The sequence below is a fragment of the Humulus lupulus genome, chromosome 1 (assembly GCF_963169125.1).
Source record: "Humulus lupulus chromosome 1, drHumLupu1.1, whole genome shotgun sequence".
In the NCBI taxonomy this organism is placed as follows: domain Eukaryota; kingdom Viridiplantae; phylum Streptophyta; class Magnoliopsida; order Rosales; family Cannabaceae; genus Humulus; species Humulus lupulus.
In genome coordinates, this window is record NC_084793.1 from 81,048,247 (window position 1) to 81,068,821 (window position 20,575).

The 20,575-nt window shown below is 33.7% G+C and overlaps 1 protein-coding gene and 1 long non-coding RNA gene across 2 annotated transcripts; one reads left to right on the forward strand and one right to left on the reverse strand.

Annotated features, from left to right (window-relative positions):
• Nucleotides 1-4,537: 4,537 nt before the first annotated feature.
• LOC133817291 (uncharacterized) lies at nt 4,538-5,668 on the reverse strand. Its single transcript, XM_062249769.1, has 2 exons — nt 5,417-5,668; nt 4,538-5,311 (listed from the first exon to the last, which is right to left on the reverse strand). The coding sequence occupies exons 1-2, from the start codon at nt 5,666-5,668 to the stop codon at nt 4,538-4,540; spliced, it is 1,026 nt and encodes a 341-aa protein (XP_062105753.1).
• An 11,082-nt stretch (nt 5,669-16,750) lies between these two features.
• On the forward strand, nt 16,751-18,213 carry LOC133812803 (uncharacterized). Its single transcript, XR_009884028.1, has 2 exons — nt 16,751-17,655; nt 17,978-18,213. It is a non-coding gene; the product is annotated as an uncharacterized LOC133812803 (long non-coding RNA).
• The last annotated feature ends 2,362 nt before the right edge of the window (nt 18,214-20,575 follow it).

The window sequence follows — 20,575 nt, forward strand, 5'->3', positions numbered from 1 at the left end:
ACCCTTAAATTTTCCTTGAACCCTGCCATTCATGAGCAGTAAGTAAGAGGTGTTTTTCAGGCAGGTCATTATCCATTTGATAAATCTATCAGGGAAACACAACGGTGTTAAAAGATCTTCAATAAACCACCAATCAACTGTGTCATAGGCTTTGCTAATATCAATTTTAATAGTACATCTTGGGGAGGTAGCTGATCTCCCATAGTTCTTATTAAGATCTTGAAAAATCATTATGTTGTGAGCTATTGATCTGCCTTTTACAAATGCACCCTGATTAGGTTAAACCAAGATGGGAAGTACCTTAGCTAAGCGATAACAGATCAACTTAGAGATACATTTATAAAGGGTAGAGCAACAAGCTATCGACCTATAATCCACAGCCCTAGAAGGGTTCTCACATTTGGGAACCAGTGATAAAGTGGTATCAAGAAGCTCCTCAGGTATTCTGCCTGTTTCAAAAAACTGACTAATAGCTCTACATACTTCAGTTCCAATCTCCTGCCACATGACTTTAAAAAAACCGGAGCCAAATCCATCGGGGCCCGGGGATTTTGTACTAGGAATACTGAATAAAGCTGCTCTAATTTCCTGAAGAGAAAACGACTTCAACAAGGATAGCTGCTGGTCTAAATTGAGTTTGGGACCCAACTCTACACAGTGGACATTAATCTTCTTCTTGGCCGAACTAGGCCTACCCATAATACTCTTGAAGTGGTTCAAAAAATGAGCAACCACTTCAGAGAAATTATCCACCAAATTGCCTTGCTTAGTAATAAATGAAGCTATTCTATTCTCTGCTTTTCGTTTCTTCAGGCATGCATGGAAATAGGCTGTATTCGAGTCTCCCTTCCTAAGCCAATCTATCTTACTTCTCTGAGTCAGAAAGCTGTGATACATTTGTTCCTGCCTACTATAAGATTCAGCAGCATTCTTGACATTAACTTGGAGAGTTAAATCTTTTGGGAATTGCTGAGCAAGGAGACGGGCATCTTGAAACTCAACTTTAGCCTTCTGAAATTGACTTCCAATATCTCCTATATGATCCGTATTAAACTTTTTCAGCTGATGTTTCAGCTGCAAGGTCTTAAGGTAAATGGCCTTTAAACCAAACCCCTGAGAAGGCTTACTCCAGCTATCAATAACCATATCTTTGAAATTGTTATGGTCTGCCCAGAAATTATAAAACCGAAATAATTTGACACTCAAGAACTCTATGGTCTGAATAAAGATAGTGCAGGAGCAGTGATCCGAGACTGTTTCCCATTTGAACATTGCTGTTGAATTAGGAAATATATCCATCCATTTCTCATTAGCAAACACATGATCAATCTTAGAATAAATTCGAGCATGGCCATCTTGATTATTCGTCCAGGTAAAAAAAGAACCTGTATGATTAAGTACATTAAGATGAGAACTAGCTAACCATTGAGAAGAGTCGAATAACTCAGCTTTAGACACAGGCTTTCCTCTGTCCCTATCTTTGGCTTTAAACACTGCATTAAAGTCTCCCAACATTACCCAAGCATCAACTGAACTCTTAGGTAAGTTTTGCCATAAGATCTTCCTTTCCTCTAGCGTGTTACGCCCATAGACAAAAGTAACACTAAAAGGAAAATTCATACCAGCCATTCTAACTTGACAATGAACAAACTGACTTGTTTCTTCAACCACAGTGACCTTAACAAAGACCCTTCTCCAAATTATTAAAATTCTTCCTTCAGTAATTGAACTAGAGTAGTAATCCCAATTCAAAAACTTATCAGACATCATCTCAGTAACTTTTGACCCCCTCATTTTTGTTTCCAAAAGAGCACCCACTCGAACTTTATTCTTACTACAAAGATTCAAAACTTCAACCTGCTTCTTCAGACCATTCAAACCCCTTAAGTTCCAGCTCAAAACATTACAGTTATCCATGAGATGAGCTACGATCACTTAAACCTCCTTTTCCTCTCTCTATCTGATCTTGAAGAACCACAAAATAATTGGACTAAGGCTGACCCGATTCAACTAAACCTGAATTATCCCTCTGCTTTCTACTCTCTGCTCTCCCCTGCTTATACACCACTTTCTTAGGAGATTGCCAATCTGTTTTAGACATAATCTGGCCAGTTTCAGCTGGCGGGTCCTCAGTAATAAGATCAGGCTTACTAGCAACCATTCTGTAACACCCCAAGTTGCTAATAAGGTTTAGGACCTTGATTAGCATGCCCGGAGGGCAATAAGTGAATTAACATGATAATATATGAATTTGAATGAATATGTGATTAGAATGCATGTTTAGGTGGAATAAATGTGCATGTGGACCCCGTTTGTATGTTAGGGGTAAATTGGTAGTTTTGGCCCACTGAGGGCATAAATATGATAATTGTATTATGTGATTTGTACCACGTGGGTGTGGTGATATTAATGTGATGCACGTGCCGAGACAGTCCTAGGGAGCTAGTTAACTTAAAAGTCACAACAGGATTTTATACCCGGCTCGGGAGGAGCCTAGGGGTACTTTGGGAATTTTGTAAGTTGAGTTGAGAATTAGTGGTTAATGGTTATTGGAGATTGAGTAACCTGAGTAACCATTAGTAACTGCTGAGAGTAACAAGTTTAGATGAAAGAAGTGGTAGAATTGTAAGAAAGTAGGAATGACAGAAAGGGCCTTGAGGTTTAGTTAGAAGGGGAAATAGATGGAAGGGCAAAGTGGTCTTTTGGCAGGGATTTAGATTACTTCAGCTAAGGGAAAGATCATTCACGTTATTTCACTTGGGAAATTCAGTTTGTGCTGAAAGAAAAAGAGAATTAAGGGAAAAAAGGAAGAAAGGAAGGGAGTTGGGAATTCTGAGATTTAGGAGAGGAATCAAGTTGATTTGAAGCAATTGAAGCCAAACAAGAATCAAGATTGGTTAGAGGTAAGTTTCATCTCTGGAATCTCTGTGTTTTTAGTAAGTTTCTATAGAATTTAGGTTGGAATTGAAAGATGGTTTATGGCTGGCTTGTTTGGGAATTCAGCTTGTGAAATCAGAGGGCATAGCTTGGAGCTGGAATCAAGGGAGCTTAAGGTTGAATTCTCTACTTGAGGTAAGGATTCTGTGCAATTATGAAGTTTGTTTCTGTTGTGGCTTAAGGAATTTGAAGTATGGTTTAGGTTTTTGTAGGCTTTGGTCTGAATTTCTAAACTTACTGGTTTAAACTATTGAAATTTGGAATCAAGTGTGATTTATGGAAGTGATTATGTATCTATACTTGTGGATGATGTTTAAAGGTTGTTAGATGGTTTATCTGGGGTTTTAAATTGGTTTTGGGGTTTAGATATGTGTTTGGGTTGAGTTGGAGGTGTTTTGGCTCGGGAAAAATGCAGGGAAAACCCAGATTTCTGGGTTCGTGAAGGGGCACCGCGGCCCTGTTCTTTGGCGCCGCGACGCGAGGCTGCTTCTGGGTTGGGGGATGCTCTCTGACTTGTTGGGCGCCGCGGCCCTCAAGGGCAGCGCTAGGCTATTTTCAGAACATGGAATTTTGCAATTTTGGGCTTTTGCTCCGGGGGTTCGGGGGATGTTTCCGATGTATTGTTTTAGGAATTTGGGGATTCCGAGAGTGTGGGATTTGTCCCGGGAAGTGATTTTTGATTGGTTAGTATTAAAGGATGTTTTATATGTGTTGTGACTAGGTCTTCGGAGAGGCTCGGGATAGAGGACCGTGCTCGAGGCTTTGGTGCACTGTGAAGCTCAGGATACAGGTAAGAAAACTGTAACACCCGTGGATCAGAGCACGGGCCCATAGTGTTGTTGCAGGGCACGACCCTAGATTACATTGTTGTTAGGATGTAGTTTTGTATGGATTATTATATGCTTGAATGCTGTTTAAGTATGCTATATGTATGGATATAGTATCATGAACGGCAAAGGAGCCAAGAACAGCGAGGGGCCGAGAACGACGAAGGCTGAGAACGGCAGTGGGGCTGGGAATATCCCTTAGCACGTGGAGTGCTTATGGTTAGGGTGAGACCCCAATGGGTACATGGGATATCCTTACGGTGTGGACCGAGAACCCAGGCTTCGGTAACGCTTCTGGGACGGCATGACCGTATATGTGTTTAAATCTTATGGGTTGTCTGATTAACTGTGAGTTATCTGCTATAGTGATTGTATGATATGCATATGTTGTGTGCTGTATGAGTTTTCTTGCGGGGCTTTGGCTCACGGGTGCTCTGTGTTGCAGGTAAGGGCAAAGAGAAAGTCAACCAGCCATGAGTACGGAGAGCGTGGGGGCGGCGCGTACATGTTTGGCCTGCCCGACTGCTTTGGTTGGGGGCATTTTGAGAAAGGGCTGTATTAAACTATGTTTTTAATAATTAGTCATCTGTAAACCTATTTTGAATTGTAAATATTTTGCAAACCTCATTTTGGGATCCCGAATGTTAAACTTTAAAACTTTTAACGAGTTAGAGTACTTTTAAAGATTACAACCTATATTCCTATCACACTTTTATTATTAAAACCTCGTCTAGCGATCTAATTGCACATTTTAAACTCACTTAGTAATGGCTCTAAGGTAGTAGGACATTACACATTCTCTCATTGAAAATACTCTGTTTTGAAGAGGGATTTCCACCAGAAAGAATAGCACCTTCCTCACCCTTGTCTTTCCCTATCACAGTGGACTTCTTTGAAGGAGTGTCCCTCTTAATCCCCTGATCTTTCTGCTTCTTACGACAGTCAGCCATAGAGTGGCCAAATCCCACACATGTTTTGCACTTCACGGGTAACCATTCATATTCTACCCCTTGTTCTATTAACTGACCATGCTCATTCAAATATTGTATTGTCCTAGGCGGATTATCAGTGATTTCCATCTCCACCATGATCCTAGCAAACTGAACTCTAGAACGTTCACGAGTAAACTTGTCCACCATGATTGGCTTGCCTAGAGTACTAACAAGAGCACTAAGGCATTTGCTTCCCCAATATTGAAAACCAAGATCTTGTAATCGGATCCAAAGTGGAATTGAATGAATCATTCGAATAGCACTCAAATCTGAAGACCATGGCCGAATTATCACTGGTTTCCTACCAAAGTGAAGGATTCCAGTTTCCAACACATGATCTCTTGTAGTATCATCATTGAACTTAACCATAGTCAGTCCCATGGTCATCCTAGCTATTTGTGCAATCCCTAAATGACCCCATACCCTTTTGATAAACCCTTCAAACACAGCCATGGGCGGGTTAGCTCCAAGAACCATGCAAATGACAGCAGAACTCCAATTGGCCGACTGGCACTTGACTTCCTCAACATCAACTTGAGCAATTTTCTTACCATCCTTAAACAACGGCTCAGTATATGCAAGATTTTGGTTAGAAAAAGAGAGATTACCTGAATTGAAATGTTGTCAATGGCTTTGGGCTGAAGCTTGAAAATCTCCTGCCTCCATTGAATCTGCCCAGCTTGACGAAGAAGCCTTTCTAGCAGTCGCAACCTCAACGTTCTTGTTTAGATCATCTTCCGTCAAACCCCTCTCTTCAGCAGAATGGGGCAAATCAGACTTCTGTTCGTGACCATCCATCAATATTTCCTCATCAACAGATCGTTCCAGCGTAGACTCTTCTTGGATTGAAGGCAAGCTCTGCGAAACCGAGCGAGTAACAGGCTTCCTTGCCAATTTCTTCCTCTTCGCCATGGGAGAGAGGGAAGCGAGCATATCGAGCCTAAGAATTATTTTATAGGATATTCTCTTCATTATTATATTATTTTACTAAATCAAAATAATTATTATATCCAATTAATTATTTTAATAAAAATATTATTATTTATCACTTTGCAATAATTAATACTTTAGATTATAAAACTCACCAGATTAAAATAACATATTAAATTTTCATTATCGAGCATCTCAATATCAGGGATCTCAGTATCGAGCATCTCAGTATCACGATCCTCAATATGAAGAAACTCAAAGAGCAGAAGGTGAAGATGAAATCCAAGGATCTCAAGATCCTTCAGAAGATTTTAGTTGATATTATAATTATCTTGGCGGAACTTTGAATTACTTTACACATTATTAAATTATTGTTTTAGTTTATATTACTTCCTTTAGATATATGTAATTGTTTTCATTTTTATATCTGGTGTGTTTGATTTTAACTTTGTAATATATGTTTATGTTTGGGGTTTTTTGTTTGTATTTTGTTAGATGTTTCTTTAATCAATTTGCACGTTAACTTTCATTTTCTTATAAATATATATTATAAATCTTTATTAAAATTAAAAAAAAATTATACAAATATTTAATTATGATATGTTTAAATTTTTATTAAAAACATATTAATTTCATATTTGGTTCACAATTAAATAACAGTATAAACTAAATCAAGACTACAAATAATATATATATAAATTTATCCTACAAATAATATATATAAATTTATAAAATATTAATATAAAAATTAGAAAAAAAAGCATTTGCTGTGGCTATAGCGATGGTGGGACACTATAGCATCCCACCAAAATGATGTAGCCTTTGCAGTCCCATTGGAATAAAAATGATGTGAAATTCACATCAAAATCTAGTAATGTCATGCAGATGGGCTTGCCCTTAGCCACCCCTTTTCTTTTCTTTTCTTTTCTTTTTCTTATAAAAAACCTCTTATTTTTCTCTCTTCTCCTTTACTTTAAAATTCTTTTCCGGCCATGCCGCTGGTCGGTTGGGCTCAAGAATGGTACCACTGCGATCTACTTTTCAAGGTGGTCATTTTGATATGTGGGAAACATATGTTTTTTCGCTATTGTCAGAGAAGCTGACCATAATTAAAAGCTACATTTTAGTTTCTTTTATAATTTGATAACAAACAAATAACCAAATTTAAACTTAAACAAAATTCAATATACCAACCAACTTCATAGGTTACTATAAAGTATTTTGTTATTTTATATTTAAAAGTTACCCGATAGTGTCTAATATAAACTTATTTTATAAAACAATTTGGATAGGTTTCTAAAAATACTTATAAGTAAACCAAATGGTATCTTAAACATCATAAAATCAATTACATTACTAACAAAATTAACTATACTAACTTTACTAATAAGTTATATGGTAGCCTCTTATATTTTATTGTAACTCATTAGTTTCTTAAATAAGTTTGAAGGTAACGTAAAAGTTGTTATACCAAAAAAAGTAACATAAATGTATCTTAAATAACAAGACAACACAATATAACCTAAAATTGAAATCATTATTTTAAAGGTGAGTAATCAAAATAGGTAAACAAAATGTATATGAGATAATGTTATCTTAAAGTGAAGTTTTTAAGCTCATTAAAATTTTTTTTTTTTTTATGAAAATGTAACCAGTTGGTATCTTATTAGCATCATAAGCTACTAAAAGGTAGCTTTTCTAAAGCCCAGAAAAATGAAAAATTTTGGGAAGCGAGATTTCGCTATTTTTTCCAATTCTGGCAGTGATTATTTTGGATTTCGGTATATAGTGGTGATGTGACATCGGTATATGTGTAAATAATTTGGTTGAATGAATTTTTGTAAATACTTTGAATTATAGGTATATAAATGTAAAACACCCTAATATAAATTCATCAAACAACAATTATAGATGCAATTATTTCAAAATCTATATTAGTAAAGATGTAAAGTGGATCACAGTCTGGTCTAATAACAATTATGAGCTATTATCAATCAACTTCTAATCACAACATTTACCTTTTTACAGGCGCAAACTTCTTTAGCTTTCGAACAATTTACTCAGCAATCCTCCTCAACTATAAATAAGGGTTATTAGAGTTGTAAAGCCTTGATCACATTTTTCAACTCTCTCTCTTACCTCTCTCTCTTTCTAGCTCTCAAAGAACATTCATTTTCTCTAAGAAATTCATCAAGCTGTTGCTTGACTTGCATGAGTTTCAAGGCTTGTTAAATCTCAAATCTCATTCAATATTGGAGAAGCTTCAATCAATTAAAGGAAGACTTGGAATAGTGATTTTGGATAGCGATATTAATTCGTCTATAAGCCTTTAGATGTTCCCCAAATTTGAAGATTCAAGTGCTCAAATCAAAGGTTGTTTCTCGCAAACACTTAACTTTGTAATTGTGTTATTCTATTGTGATTTACTTCTTTAATTGCGTTCATTGTTGTTAGTTTTGATGATTAAATGATTCTAAATTTATGTTATATTCATTTAATTAATTATCAACATTTGCATTCATACTTTGAATATGATTATTTAATTATCAAGATTTTCATTCATACTTTGAATAAGGTTCTTGATTAGCTTCTAGGGCTTATAATATATAATTATTCCTATTATTCATTGTTGATTTAGAAAGTGAAAAGCCTTAAATCCCCAACAATTAAAATATCTAATTCCAATTACTTTATTTTGTGTTTTGCATAATCAACAATGAGGGAAATCGGTTCATTTTCTACATCCTTCAAATCCTAGTTTCAAGTTTTGATTTGTGTTGAACACATAACCATGAGAGATCAAAAAAAATTCTATTTGGATATGTGCTACATGAATGTGGATATGGATATAAAGTCTTCATCAACAAAGGATTAGACAACTCAATTGGATTACATACTCAAAGAGAATGATATCATCAAATTTCTTATTTCAAAATGTGTAGATTTCAAGAGTTTGAATGAAGTGTGTTTGCTGCCATATTTTTGTGAGTTTGAGTTTATTGTTTAATTTAAGAGTACATCGATGAATGTTAATGAACAATTCAAGGGTTATTCTTGTATTTGTTTTGTTTGTAAAGTTATTGATCATTATGCGAGATATGGTAATTGTAAAATTAACCGTAATAAGAATAGGGTTAAGACAATTGATTTTGACATCATTGCACTTCTAAATGAATTTAATTGGGTCACTTTAATTGATGATGAGATCTTTATGACCTTAATTAAATTTAATGCATTCAATGAGGAATGCATTGTAACCCTAATTGAGAATAATGCATTCAATGAGGAATGTATGATAACTCTAAAAGAAATTGACATAGTTTATGCATGTAGTGGTGAGACTAATGTAACCTTAAGAGAAGACAAACATGTCAATGCAATTGATGTTGAGATCATTGCAACATTGAGTGAATTTAATGCAACCCAAGGGAACATGCAAGGATAGTGGTATGATACTTGTGCCACCATCTATGCAACCTATGATAAAACTCTTTTCAAAATCTTTGAAAGTGCAAAGGAGGGACTTGAAGTCCAAATGGGAAATGAAAAGAGATCCAAGGTACTTGGAATGGGATGCATTGATGTGTTCTTCACTAATAAAGTGACCCACCTAATATTTTCTATGTTGCTGATATAAATATAAATATTACAATTTAGTCAAGATGAGACATTTAATGCATTTAAAATCTATAAAGCTGAAGTATAAAATCAATTATAAATTAAAATTAAGACTCTTAGAAGTGATATAAATAGTGAATACTTTTCAAATGATTTTAATGTGTTTTGTTAACAACATGATATTATACATGAATGCATTGCATCATACACTCACACAAAAAAATGGAATAACTGAAAGAAGGAATATGAGTTGTCTTGAGATGATTAACTCTATGCTTTTACATGCTAAATTGTGTTATAGTTTTTGGGGTGAAACCTTGCTTACTGCGTATCATATATTGAATCGAATTCCTATGAAAAAGAACAATGCGTCTCCATATGAGTTATGAATATGAAAGAATCCTGCCTTACTATCTTAAAATGTGGGGAGGGGGCGGGGGGTGTCTTGCTTATTGCAGGAACGCGGAGTCTAAAAGGACCAAGTTGGGTTCAAGAGTCGTTAAGTGTGCATTTGTAGGCTATGCCTCAAATAACAAGGCCTATAGGATATTAGACTTGGAGTCTAATGTGATAATTGAATCAATATAAGTGGATTTCTTTGAGCACATGTTATATTGTGATAGAAACTCTCAAGAACCCACAAGTGTTGGAGAATCTCGTGAAGAGAAAGATCCAAAGGTTGATGAGCAACCTATATTGCCTTGGAGAAGCCAAAGGCTTAAAGAGTTGGGATCAAATGAGAAATGTTCTCAAGTGGAGATACTCTATCTAGTAGAGGGTAACCTTGAAGAAGTCACATGAAATTTTCCTATGATTCTTCAAGTTGAGGATGATCCCAAAACCTACCAAGAAGCAATGTCTTCGAGAGGCTCCACTTTTTGGAAGGAGGCAATAAATGATGACATTGATTCAATTATGTCAAACCGCACATGGGAATTGGTATACCTTCCACAAGGTTCAAAACCAATTGGATGCAAATAGGTATTTCAGAGGAAATATCACACCGATGACACCTTACAAACCTTCAATGTTAGGTTAGTAGCCAAGGGGTTCACACAAAATGAAGAAATATATTTTTTTTGACACGTATGCACCGATTGCTAGGACAACCACAATAAGAGTTTTATTTGTGATAGGATAGATTTTTATTACTTTTTAGTCTTAGTTTTTTTAGTTTTTTTTATTATTATTTTATATTTTTAGTTCTTTTTATGTGTGGTTCTTGTATTTTTCAGGTTGTCATTTGTTATATGGATATTTGAGAAATATTTCAAAATTTATTTGAAATATTATCTTCAATCAAGAGAAAAATAATAGAAGATATTTATTTGAATTGATTGGAGAAGATAAATGAGAATTCACACTTAAATTGTTTGAGAAATCTAAAATAGTTTCGGTATTTTGACTATATCTTCTTACTCACATATCCTATTTATGTATTCTTAGTGGCGTTGGAAAGCTTATTCAAAGACCTAAGAAAGCTTGTTTCACAAAAAAGTCCAATTCGGACGTTTACTTAGTGGTATTTGAGCCACAATATTACACAAGCTAGAGTTACGAGATTTGAAATTCAAATAAAGATATTTTGGAGCATTATCAAGTAACAAGTGGAAACATCTAGAAAATTATTTTACATGAACTAATTTTCTTTTTAGACACAATAAGAGATTTATTTGTGACATGATAGATTTTTAATACTTTTTAGTCTTAGTTTTTTTTTTGTAGTTTTATTATTATTATTTTATATTTTTAGTTTTTTTATGTGTGGTGCTTGTATTTTTCTGGTTGATATTTGTTACATGGATATTTGATAAATATTTTAAAATTTATTGGAAATATTATCTTCAATCAAGAGAAAAACAATAGAAGATATTCATTTGATTGATTGGAGAAGATAAGAGAGAATTCAAACTTAAATTGTTGGAAAAATCTCAGACGATTTCGGTCTTTTGACCATATCTCCTTGTTAAGAAAATATATGTTATTTCAATGGAAATGGAAAGAAATATTACAACTCTAGACAAAATATTACAAATAAACAATATTGATTAAATAATGTTACAACTCTATGACTGAAAATACAAATAAATAAGAAAAAAATTAGAAGAAGAGAATGGTGAAATGCAACTCTAAGCAAAAGATACAAATAGAGTAAAATGTTTGTAACAAAAGAAATGAGAGATTACAACTCTCAAACAAGAAATACAAGTAAATTAGACAAGAGGAATATGAAGATGAAAAACAATAGAATAAAAGAACAAGAACAAGAACAAGAACAAGAAATAAGAAACAAACAACTCTCACTCACTACAACAAAACCCCATTTCCATAACACAAAAATTTAACACTTTTAAAAAAGTGTTATAGTAGATAAATAAGTGTATAGGTGTATGTGGGCCTTATAATTTTGGCGCCTATTTTTCCCCGCCCCCCAAAATTTCATCCCAAAATTTCACACGGTACCAATATAATCAAAATTTATTTATAAAATAATTAAATAAAAAAATATAATCTCTTTCTTCTCCAAACAGATCCCCAAATCTCTTTCTCTCTCCCTCCATATCCGATCCCCCTCTTTCGTTTGCTCTCTGCCAACCCACCGATTGTCGCCGCCGTTCAAGCACCGTTCCCATTTCTCTGTAGCTTGGCACCAACCTTCTACCTTGCCCTTTCCCTGTTGCTTGGTGCCAAGAAAAGTGTCGCTCGCCTGCTTCAAGGCCCCATTTTTTGGAGTGCTTCGCGTATAGCTTCAGGGGTCGCAACTCTCAACTGGTAAATAGCTTATTTGTGGGTTTCTACTTGCGGTGAGAGAATGGGTCTCTATTTATGGAGCTGCCCGACTTGTGATTTTTATTTGGTTAGCTGCTTATTTTCTGGATTTCCCTTAATGATGCAAAGAATATTTTGCATCATCTCCACAACCAAACTTGATTTTTAGATTCTGATATTGTATTTTGTTTTCTTATATGAGAAAGATTATATACTACATTTGCATCATCTGTAGCTTAGGTCTTTGTGAGATTTTTAGTTCTTATATGTGCTTCGGGTATTTTGAATGACTTTTCAGGGTTATGCTTGTTCGATGAATTTCAGGGTGTGTTTATTTTCTTAGCCTCCGTCGTCGTTCTTCCCTGCGAGCAGAAGCCTCCAAGTTTGCCCAGATGTAGTGGTAAGCCATCACTTTCTTTTTCACACTCTACTGATATTTATATGCAAGAAAATAAACATGGTTCCAAAAGAGATATCTATTACATGCACCCAGCTGTATTTTCTTTCCTTTTGGATTTTGGATTATGGATTTTGTGTTTATTTTTATATTTTTCTTTCCTTTTTTGGCACCTAGCCATTATGAAGGAAAGTATATAGAATAATTTATTGAAAATCTAAGGCTCATATATAAATTTATATATAATATGTATATTTATAAAGTTCTCTTGTTCTAGTTTTTTATCCAAATATTTTAATGAAAATTTCAAATTTAACTATCAGCACCACCTGAAGTTCTACTGCAATGGGAGTCAAATGTCTCATCTCTGAATTTATGAATATTGGTACCCCCATTCTCCCATTAGGTTAAATATATTCATAATATCATATTTGATTACTTCCTTGCCTCAATGTAAAGTAAATTATAGCTATTTCACTTTTGATGTATACTTGTTATGTTTGATGAAATGCCTCAGTAATGTGTACAAACTAGGAAAATATTGTATCCATTAAATTTGGAAAATGCCTCAGTAGTGTATACAAACTTGGAAAATATTGTATCCATTAAATTTGGAAAAAATGAGGCAAGGCAAGGGAAAAATAAAAGCTAGGCTTATATAATATTTACTTGAAATAGTTTTTTTTAAATGTATTTATATTAATTTTAATTTATATATATTAGAGATAGTTATTTAATAAACTTGCATCATATTCTAAGTATTTCAGTTTTTAGTTCATTTGGTTATCCCTTGCTATTATTATGAAACACAACCATTCACATATTTGTATGCTATTTCTTAATCATTTTTTCTCACTTTTAAACTCCTTACATTTATTTGTATTAATAAATTCTTAAGTTGAGGAAAATGGAGTGCAACTTTTTTTTCTCTGTAACTATTCCTTCTAAGTTTGGGAATTTGGTGAACTTGGAATACTTGTGCATATCCCTAATATTTTCAAAGTAACCATTTGATTATAATGTTAATTTTATACAAAGTTAGATGCAGATGAATGTTAATTTTATACAAAATATAACTTTTTTGTGTGTATTTTTAGGTGAGAGCAAGAATGACATAATCCTAGGCTTAGGTATGATTTTTGGTACAAGACCATGATAAGTTCAACCCAAACTCAAGGTTTATTTTTCAAAAAAAAAAAAAAAATCCATGCTTGAGTTCTACCACTCATGGTTTCTCTTTTTTATAACACAAAGGCTCCTCCCTTTAAGCTTATGATGATTCTCTATATGTAGGCTTTTGAAAACCTTGACAAAGTGTTATAGTGCTAACGGAAAGAGTCTTTTATGTCCTTCATTATTGGTCTTATTTGACGTACTATTTTTTTTAACAATGTAGTTTGCAGTAAATATCTTTCATTTACTCAGATGACACTAACTATATATATGAATTTAAAAGAAAAGATTTTACTAGTGGAATGTATGGAAATGATTAATATAGTACAAAAAAGTTACAAAAATGTATTAGTTTCTTTATTACAATATGTTATAGATATATACTTCCACAAACAAATATATACCTCTGCTTTTTATCATCTTTGTTTTTTGCTCAGTCACATGATGATATTGATAGTTATTTATGTTTATCTTTTACTTTTATCCCTAAATCAGGTACAAGATATAATCCACAATAAGAATGGGAAAACAGTAGCAACGCTTCATTGGAGACTGTTCTAGAAAGGGAAAAGGATTCAAGTCATTGTTCTAAGCTCATTTTCTCTAGAAGAGGAGCAAGTTGCCAATTGTCTGACAAGATATGTCCTTGATGCGTTTGTGAAACCATGTAGATGTTATACTATGTCATTACATTGATAACACATTATTTTTAGGATCTAAGTTTGGTATTTAATTTGACATGCAGGAAAATCTATCTCCAAAAGATTCAAGGCACAAACTTGATGAAAGGTATCTAGAAAATGGTAAATATGAAATGGAAAATTTAGAAGTTACAACAAGTAGAGTAGAAACAGGGGTAAGTAAAGTATGTATACTTTCTGCGACATGATGATAGTGATAGTGTTACCAAGAATATGAGGTTGAAAAATACATATATTTTTTCATTGATTTGCCACTGATAAGAAAGCTTTAATGACTGTTTCTTAATTGTAACGTTAATTTGATTACTATAATATTTAGAGCTAAATGGCTGTTTGTTTTTAATTGAGTGTTGAATGTCCAATATATTTTGGCTTTTATTTTGCTTCTTGCATCTCACACTAGCCAATTTTGTTCCTTGATTATGTGTGTAAATATGTATATATATATAGATATTGACTATTGTAATAGTGAGTTGTGGCCTTCGATTTGAGTTGTTTGCTACTATAAATGAATTCAAGTAATTTTATTGCATTCATAGATCTTGTACTTAGGTGTTTTTTTGCTGTTATGGATTCCCCTCTATTTCATCAGATTTAGAAAAACTGTAAATCTAATATTTGTGTATATATTTTGTCTTCATAGTATTTGTTGTTTTTCCTCTTCCACTTTTATCTTATTTTTCACATTACCTTTGAGCTCTGGGATATTGGGTTTATATTATGTCTTGACTTAATTTTGATGTGTTTGGTTTTTGTAAGTTCAAATTTCCACGAGCCCTGGATCATGGTATTCTTGTGAGAATTCTCATATTCCATTATTACAACAAAATACCCTTTCTACAACACATAATTATAACTCTATTAAAAAAGTATTACAATTACACCAATTTACACCATTATTTACATTGGGTTGTTATTACATCATTAAACTAATTATTTACATTGGGATTTCAATGGAATTTTGAGTATCACGGCCGAATAAAACATATACTCATATTGGGCTCATTTTACATCATTTCTTTCTCTCTCTTCAATCACTCTTTCCCGTCGTGAGATCATTTGTTCCTCAACTGATGATGTCTCATTGTTTATGCTTATTGTTGGGCTTTCTTTCTTTTTTTTCCTGTGACCGTTGCATTCTTTGCTTGGTGATAACTTGAGATTTCCAAACTACATGATACTTGAAAGCCCAGAATGAGAAGCAAATAGCCCATTATTTTCCAATTTCTTACTAAACCTAGTGCTAATGAAATAAACTATTGTTTTTCCATACTTCCTAGAAATAAAATTGTTATATGCATTTCATGAAGCTTATTATTGTTTCATTAGCCAGATCATATTATTAGGAAAATATTTTGAAAAGAATTTGATTCTCATTACTCAATGGAATAGCTTACAATAAACTGTATACATTAGTTATACTCGAATGCCTAGCAAAACGCACCCTTGCTAATCGGTATCAGGTTATGGTGGGGTCTTAAATTTCAGTACATGGTTATTTATATTTCATAATGTAGTAATGGGTATTTATCTTTCCTTTATTTATCTTTCAAAGGAAAGATAAATTAGTAACTGATAAACTATTGGTGTTCCAGATGCTGTTCAAAGAGGTGTACAACCAGATCAGATTATTTTCACAGATGTTGCCATGAAGGGTGAACATATCAAGTGCAGTGCTTTAACAGATTTATTCTTGGACACGTAAGCATGCTTAATACTTTTTTTTTCTATTTTTTTATTATTCAAGTGTATTTATCTTAGTACAATACAATATATAACTTTATTTTGACATTTGATGTTGCTATTGCTGATTGATTTTGCTATTGCTGTTTTGTTTCTTTATTTTATTTTTGGTGGTGTGTGCTCTGTAGCATTGCATTTAGTTAGCTTAATATTTAGCTCATATTTTCTTGAGTCGTTGCACCAGAATTCCCTTAATCAAGAGCCATATTATGTCCCAAGGACAATACTCATCTTTTAGTTAATTCCACTTGTATCTTGATCAGGTTATGAAGTAATTTTTTTATTATCTATATCATGTTGAGACTTACTCATTACTCAAAGCCTATTGTGAAAATCGAAATTGTGAAGCTCCAAGAATATGAAGAGACTTTGATTGCATCTTTAAATCTTTATCATTATTTTCATACGACATTTATCATCTATTTTCCTTCAATCAATGGCTTATTATTAAGAGAAGTCTATTACTCTGAATTAGATTATCTTCTTCTCCAACTCTTTGGACCTAGGGAAAAAAACTGTAGTCATTGTCCTCCTCTCCTTCTCTCCTTCTCTCCTCTGATTTCTCATTTTCCCTTTTTTGTAGAATTAATGATGCTTTTTTGGGCATATTTTATCTGCATTTTTGTAGAATTAATGATGATTTTTTGGGCATATTGTCTAGTGCAACTTAAGCAGTTTATTCATTTTAGGCTTGTTGTTCAGAAACTTTAACCCAAGGATCCTGCACTAGCAATTAAAATCATTGAAGAGAAACCATTCGTTTGAGCAGCTTTTATTTACACTTTAATTGTAAACATGTTTAATTTATTAAGTATGTTTGACAGTGGTTATTGTAATCCTAGTGATGACTAAGTGATTATAATGCATTTATATAGTAAATACAAGAGGTGCACAAGAAAGCAAGGTAATCCTAGTGATGACTAAGCTTCGACTCTGCTGCATGAACTTACTTGTGTCAATATGATCTTCTGCTTTAGTGGCAGCTATGATTATGGTAGTGAAAACATTTGATAACTACTGAATTTAAATTGGATTTTTTTTTGTCGATAATAGATACTTGTGACAGACTTTGAATTCTTTAGCTTGGACTATTAGGAACTGGTGTAGTGCTATGAATGTATGGCCTGCCCTTATTGTTGAGACAAGCAATGCTTTCAGGGCTTTATACAGGGCATTCTAACATCATCTGAATAGGTGGGATTTTTATTTCCCTTGTGCACACTATAAATGATTAATGGAAAGATTGTAGTACTTTTATTACTACAAATTTTATCTATTAAGTGGTAGCTGCTAGATCTGTTATGGTTTTCTATGAATCTGTTAGTCTTACTCTAATTTTTAGCTCATTATAAGTGATGTATTCTCTTTTTCTATTTAACACTTCAATAAAGTTCAGTTCATTCATTCTCTATCCTCTCTGATTTTCTCATTCACTTTCATTTCTGAATTTAACTGTTTGTTTTGTGGGAAATTCATATGCTTAGATTTTTCTTTCTTAATAGGCTGATATGACCATGTTAGAAGACGAACTACCAACAAAAAGATGACTTTCATCAGCCCTTGTCAAGGTATAAAGAAGAAAGTCTTCTGTTGTGCTTTAGAATTATGCTGCTGAATGTTTCTTTCATTTTCATTAAGTTTTAGGTATTGATAGAGTACTCTATTTGGCAGTGGAATTTTCTCTTCGTTCATCTCTTCGCTTATTGTTTTAAGTTGCATGTTTTGTTGCTTCAGTCGTTTTGCATGGTAGTACATCTTGCTATACCCTGCTGTTTCGTCAAGTTTTGGAGTTATTACAAATTTAATTTAAACTTTATATGCTTACAGGTGGAAACTAGCTTAAGTCTTATGTTCTTAATAATAAAATGACTTTTTTTTTACAATGTGCAGGTATATTGAGATGATTTCTTTGGAGAAATTCTTGAAAACATTTGTAGTTGAGGCCTTTAGAATGGAAGAATGCATTTCACTAATTTTTGTATACATTTCTTGTTTTGTATTTAGTGATAACGGAATCTGAAGTGGGCATAAATTATGTTGTAATATGATTTCTTAAGCCTAGACTAGTAGACTAAATATTGTAATTACATTTGAGTAATTAATAAAAACCTATTTATGTTACCTTATTTGGCTTCAATTTTCATATTTGTTTTCCTAGTTTTTTATAAGTAAAAAGATTATGTTTCTCTAAGCTAATATAACACGTGTTATACTAAAGTGTAGTATAACACAAATAATGTGTTATACTAAAGTGTAGTATAACACAAAAAAAGTGTTATACTAAAGTGTAGTATAACACAAAAAAATTGTTATATAATCGACTATAAATAACATAATTCAACACTTATCTATATATTAAAATAACACAGAAATTGTGTTATCGTTGACAGTACAATAACACATATGTATAACACTGATAAAGTGTTATGTAAAGTACCCTGACCTACGATAACATAGTCGGTCTTAACACATCAGAAAGTGTTATCGTATGTTTAGATAACACATTTTCGGTGTTATTAAAAGCATTTTTTCTTGTAGTGACTCACACTACCAAAGTGAAGAGTGTTGGGGATCACCAACTTGAACAAGGTTTGAAACCTTTGTCCAAAAGCTTATTTTCCCCTAACTCAAGCACTAAGGGATCTCTGACAGATTTTGGAAATGCTTTTTGGAATAATCAAGCCTCTTGGTGTTTTACTAGCCAAGTGCTCTAATGGATAGAAAATTTGTGTCAAACAAGTGAGCATTAGACTCCTATTTATAGAGTTTAGAGACACCATTTGAATTTCAAATTCCACCAACCCCCATGGCTGTTACCAATAATTAATTGGATGTTTATGGAATTAAAAATGAGATTTGGGAGTTATTTGTGTTTTTGGAGCCATTAAAAAAAGATTGAAAAAACTGAAAAAATTTGGTAAGTCAAGCCTTTGTGGTTGCGACCAAGAGTATCAGTGCCGCGGCCACTGGTCTTTGTTCCCCAAGTCGCGGTCACCATCATTCCTGGCTGTGGCCACAGACCAAATTCAACACACAAAAATGTGCTATTTTTCCAAACGGTTCCAATCCATTCCCAAATGATTTTGTAACCCCCAAAACACATTATTGGGGTTAAAATCATATCTCTAACAATCATTTCACACATGGCTTTAAGAAATTCATCTCAATATTGTGTAACAACAAATCTACACAATAATGGGCAATATTTGAAAGTTACAAATTTGTGACTGAATTTGTAACACCAAATATGTTACATATTTGGATATTCACATATATCTAAATATTGTAACTCGCTATTATATGTTACAATATGTGACATTCTTTGTCACATTTATTTAATATAGAATATTATATTATAAAATAATATAATATTACTGTTTACCAAGTTTTTCGGAAACTAGAATTATCAAAGATGAGAGAGCTTAGAAAGTAATAAATGAAGATTATCACACAAGGAGTTTTACGTGGTTGGGGCGTTAAAGAGCCTTAGTCCACGAGTAAATTGAATTATAGCTTTTTAGAGCTTAAGTAATGAACTTCTTTGAATTTGAGCAGAGTGTATGCTTCTTCCAAGAGAATTCCACCCCTTCCCCAGTGCACCACTGTTCATATTTATAGGCAAGTGAGTGCACTGGGCTTGGGTCGGACTAATCCGGTCCAATAAGGGTGTAAATATTATTTTCTCTTTGATGGAGGCTCAATACAAAGGATTAAAATATAGAACGTACATTAACCAAGGCCCATTGGGCCAGCCCAAACATAGCCACACTATAAGACTCACGACAAACTGTTGCTCCAGTCTGGGTGTTGTGGGTTTCAAGGGAGATTCGGGGGAAAGGATCTATCAATGTAGTGGCAGTACAATTCTAAACCGACAACGTACCTTCCCGATGTAACCTTCCCTGCAGGTTAATTATGGGGACATAGCTCCACACTTCTTAGGATGATGTCAGTATCGGGGATACTTTATCATGCTGAACATGGCCATTAGATCCAGGTCTATTTACCAACATCCCTCTCCATTTACCAGGGTCTCGGTTCATTTACCAGGACTCAGGTTCATCCACAGCGATCTCGGTCTAATCTCGGACTTGGGAGCCACGACCTTGTTTACTACATCTCGGGAAACATCCTAGAACGCGGTCCTGGGTTTATGCAACACGCCAAGGCGATGGTCCTGGTTTATATTCCGGGATGCCATTTGGGCTTTACCGAGACTTGGGCTGCCAATATTCATTCTGTCTTCGTCTACTGGGACTAGAAGGCGGCCCATAAACTTAGAGGGTGGATCCGTACACTAGGGGAGAAACAGGGATAACAATTACATTATATTATAAAATAATATAACACTCCTTACTCACATATCCCATTTATGTGTTGTTGGTGGTGTTTGAAAGCTTATTCAAAGACCTACGAAAGCTTGTTTCACAAAAAAAGTCAAATTCAGACTTTTGCTTGGTGATATTTGAGCTACAAGATTACGCAAGC

What these genes read in the sequence shown, in the direction of transcription:
- LOC133817291 (XM_062249769.1), bottom strand. Translation starts at nt 5,668, where the DNA reads ATGGCGAAGAGGAAGAAATTGGCAAGGAAGCCTGTTACTCGCTCGGTT. An exon ending in GCTGGGCAGATTCAATGGAG is followed by an intron (nt 5,312 to 5,416) that starts GCAGGAGATTTT and finishes CCGTTGTTTAAG; the next exon opens with GATGGTAAGAAAATTGCTCA.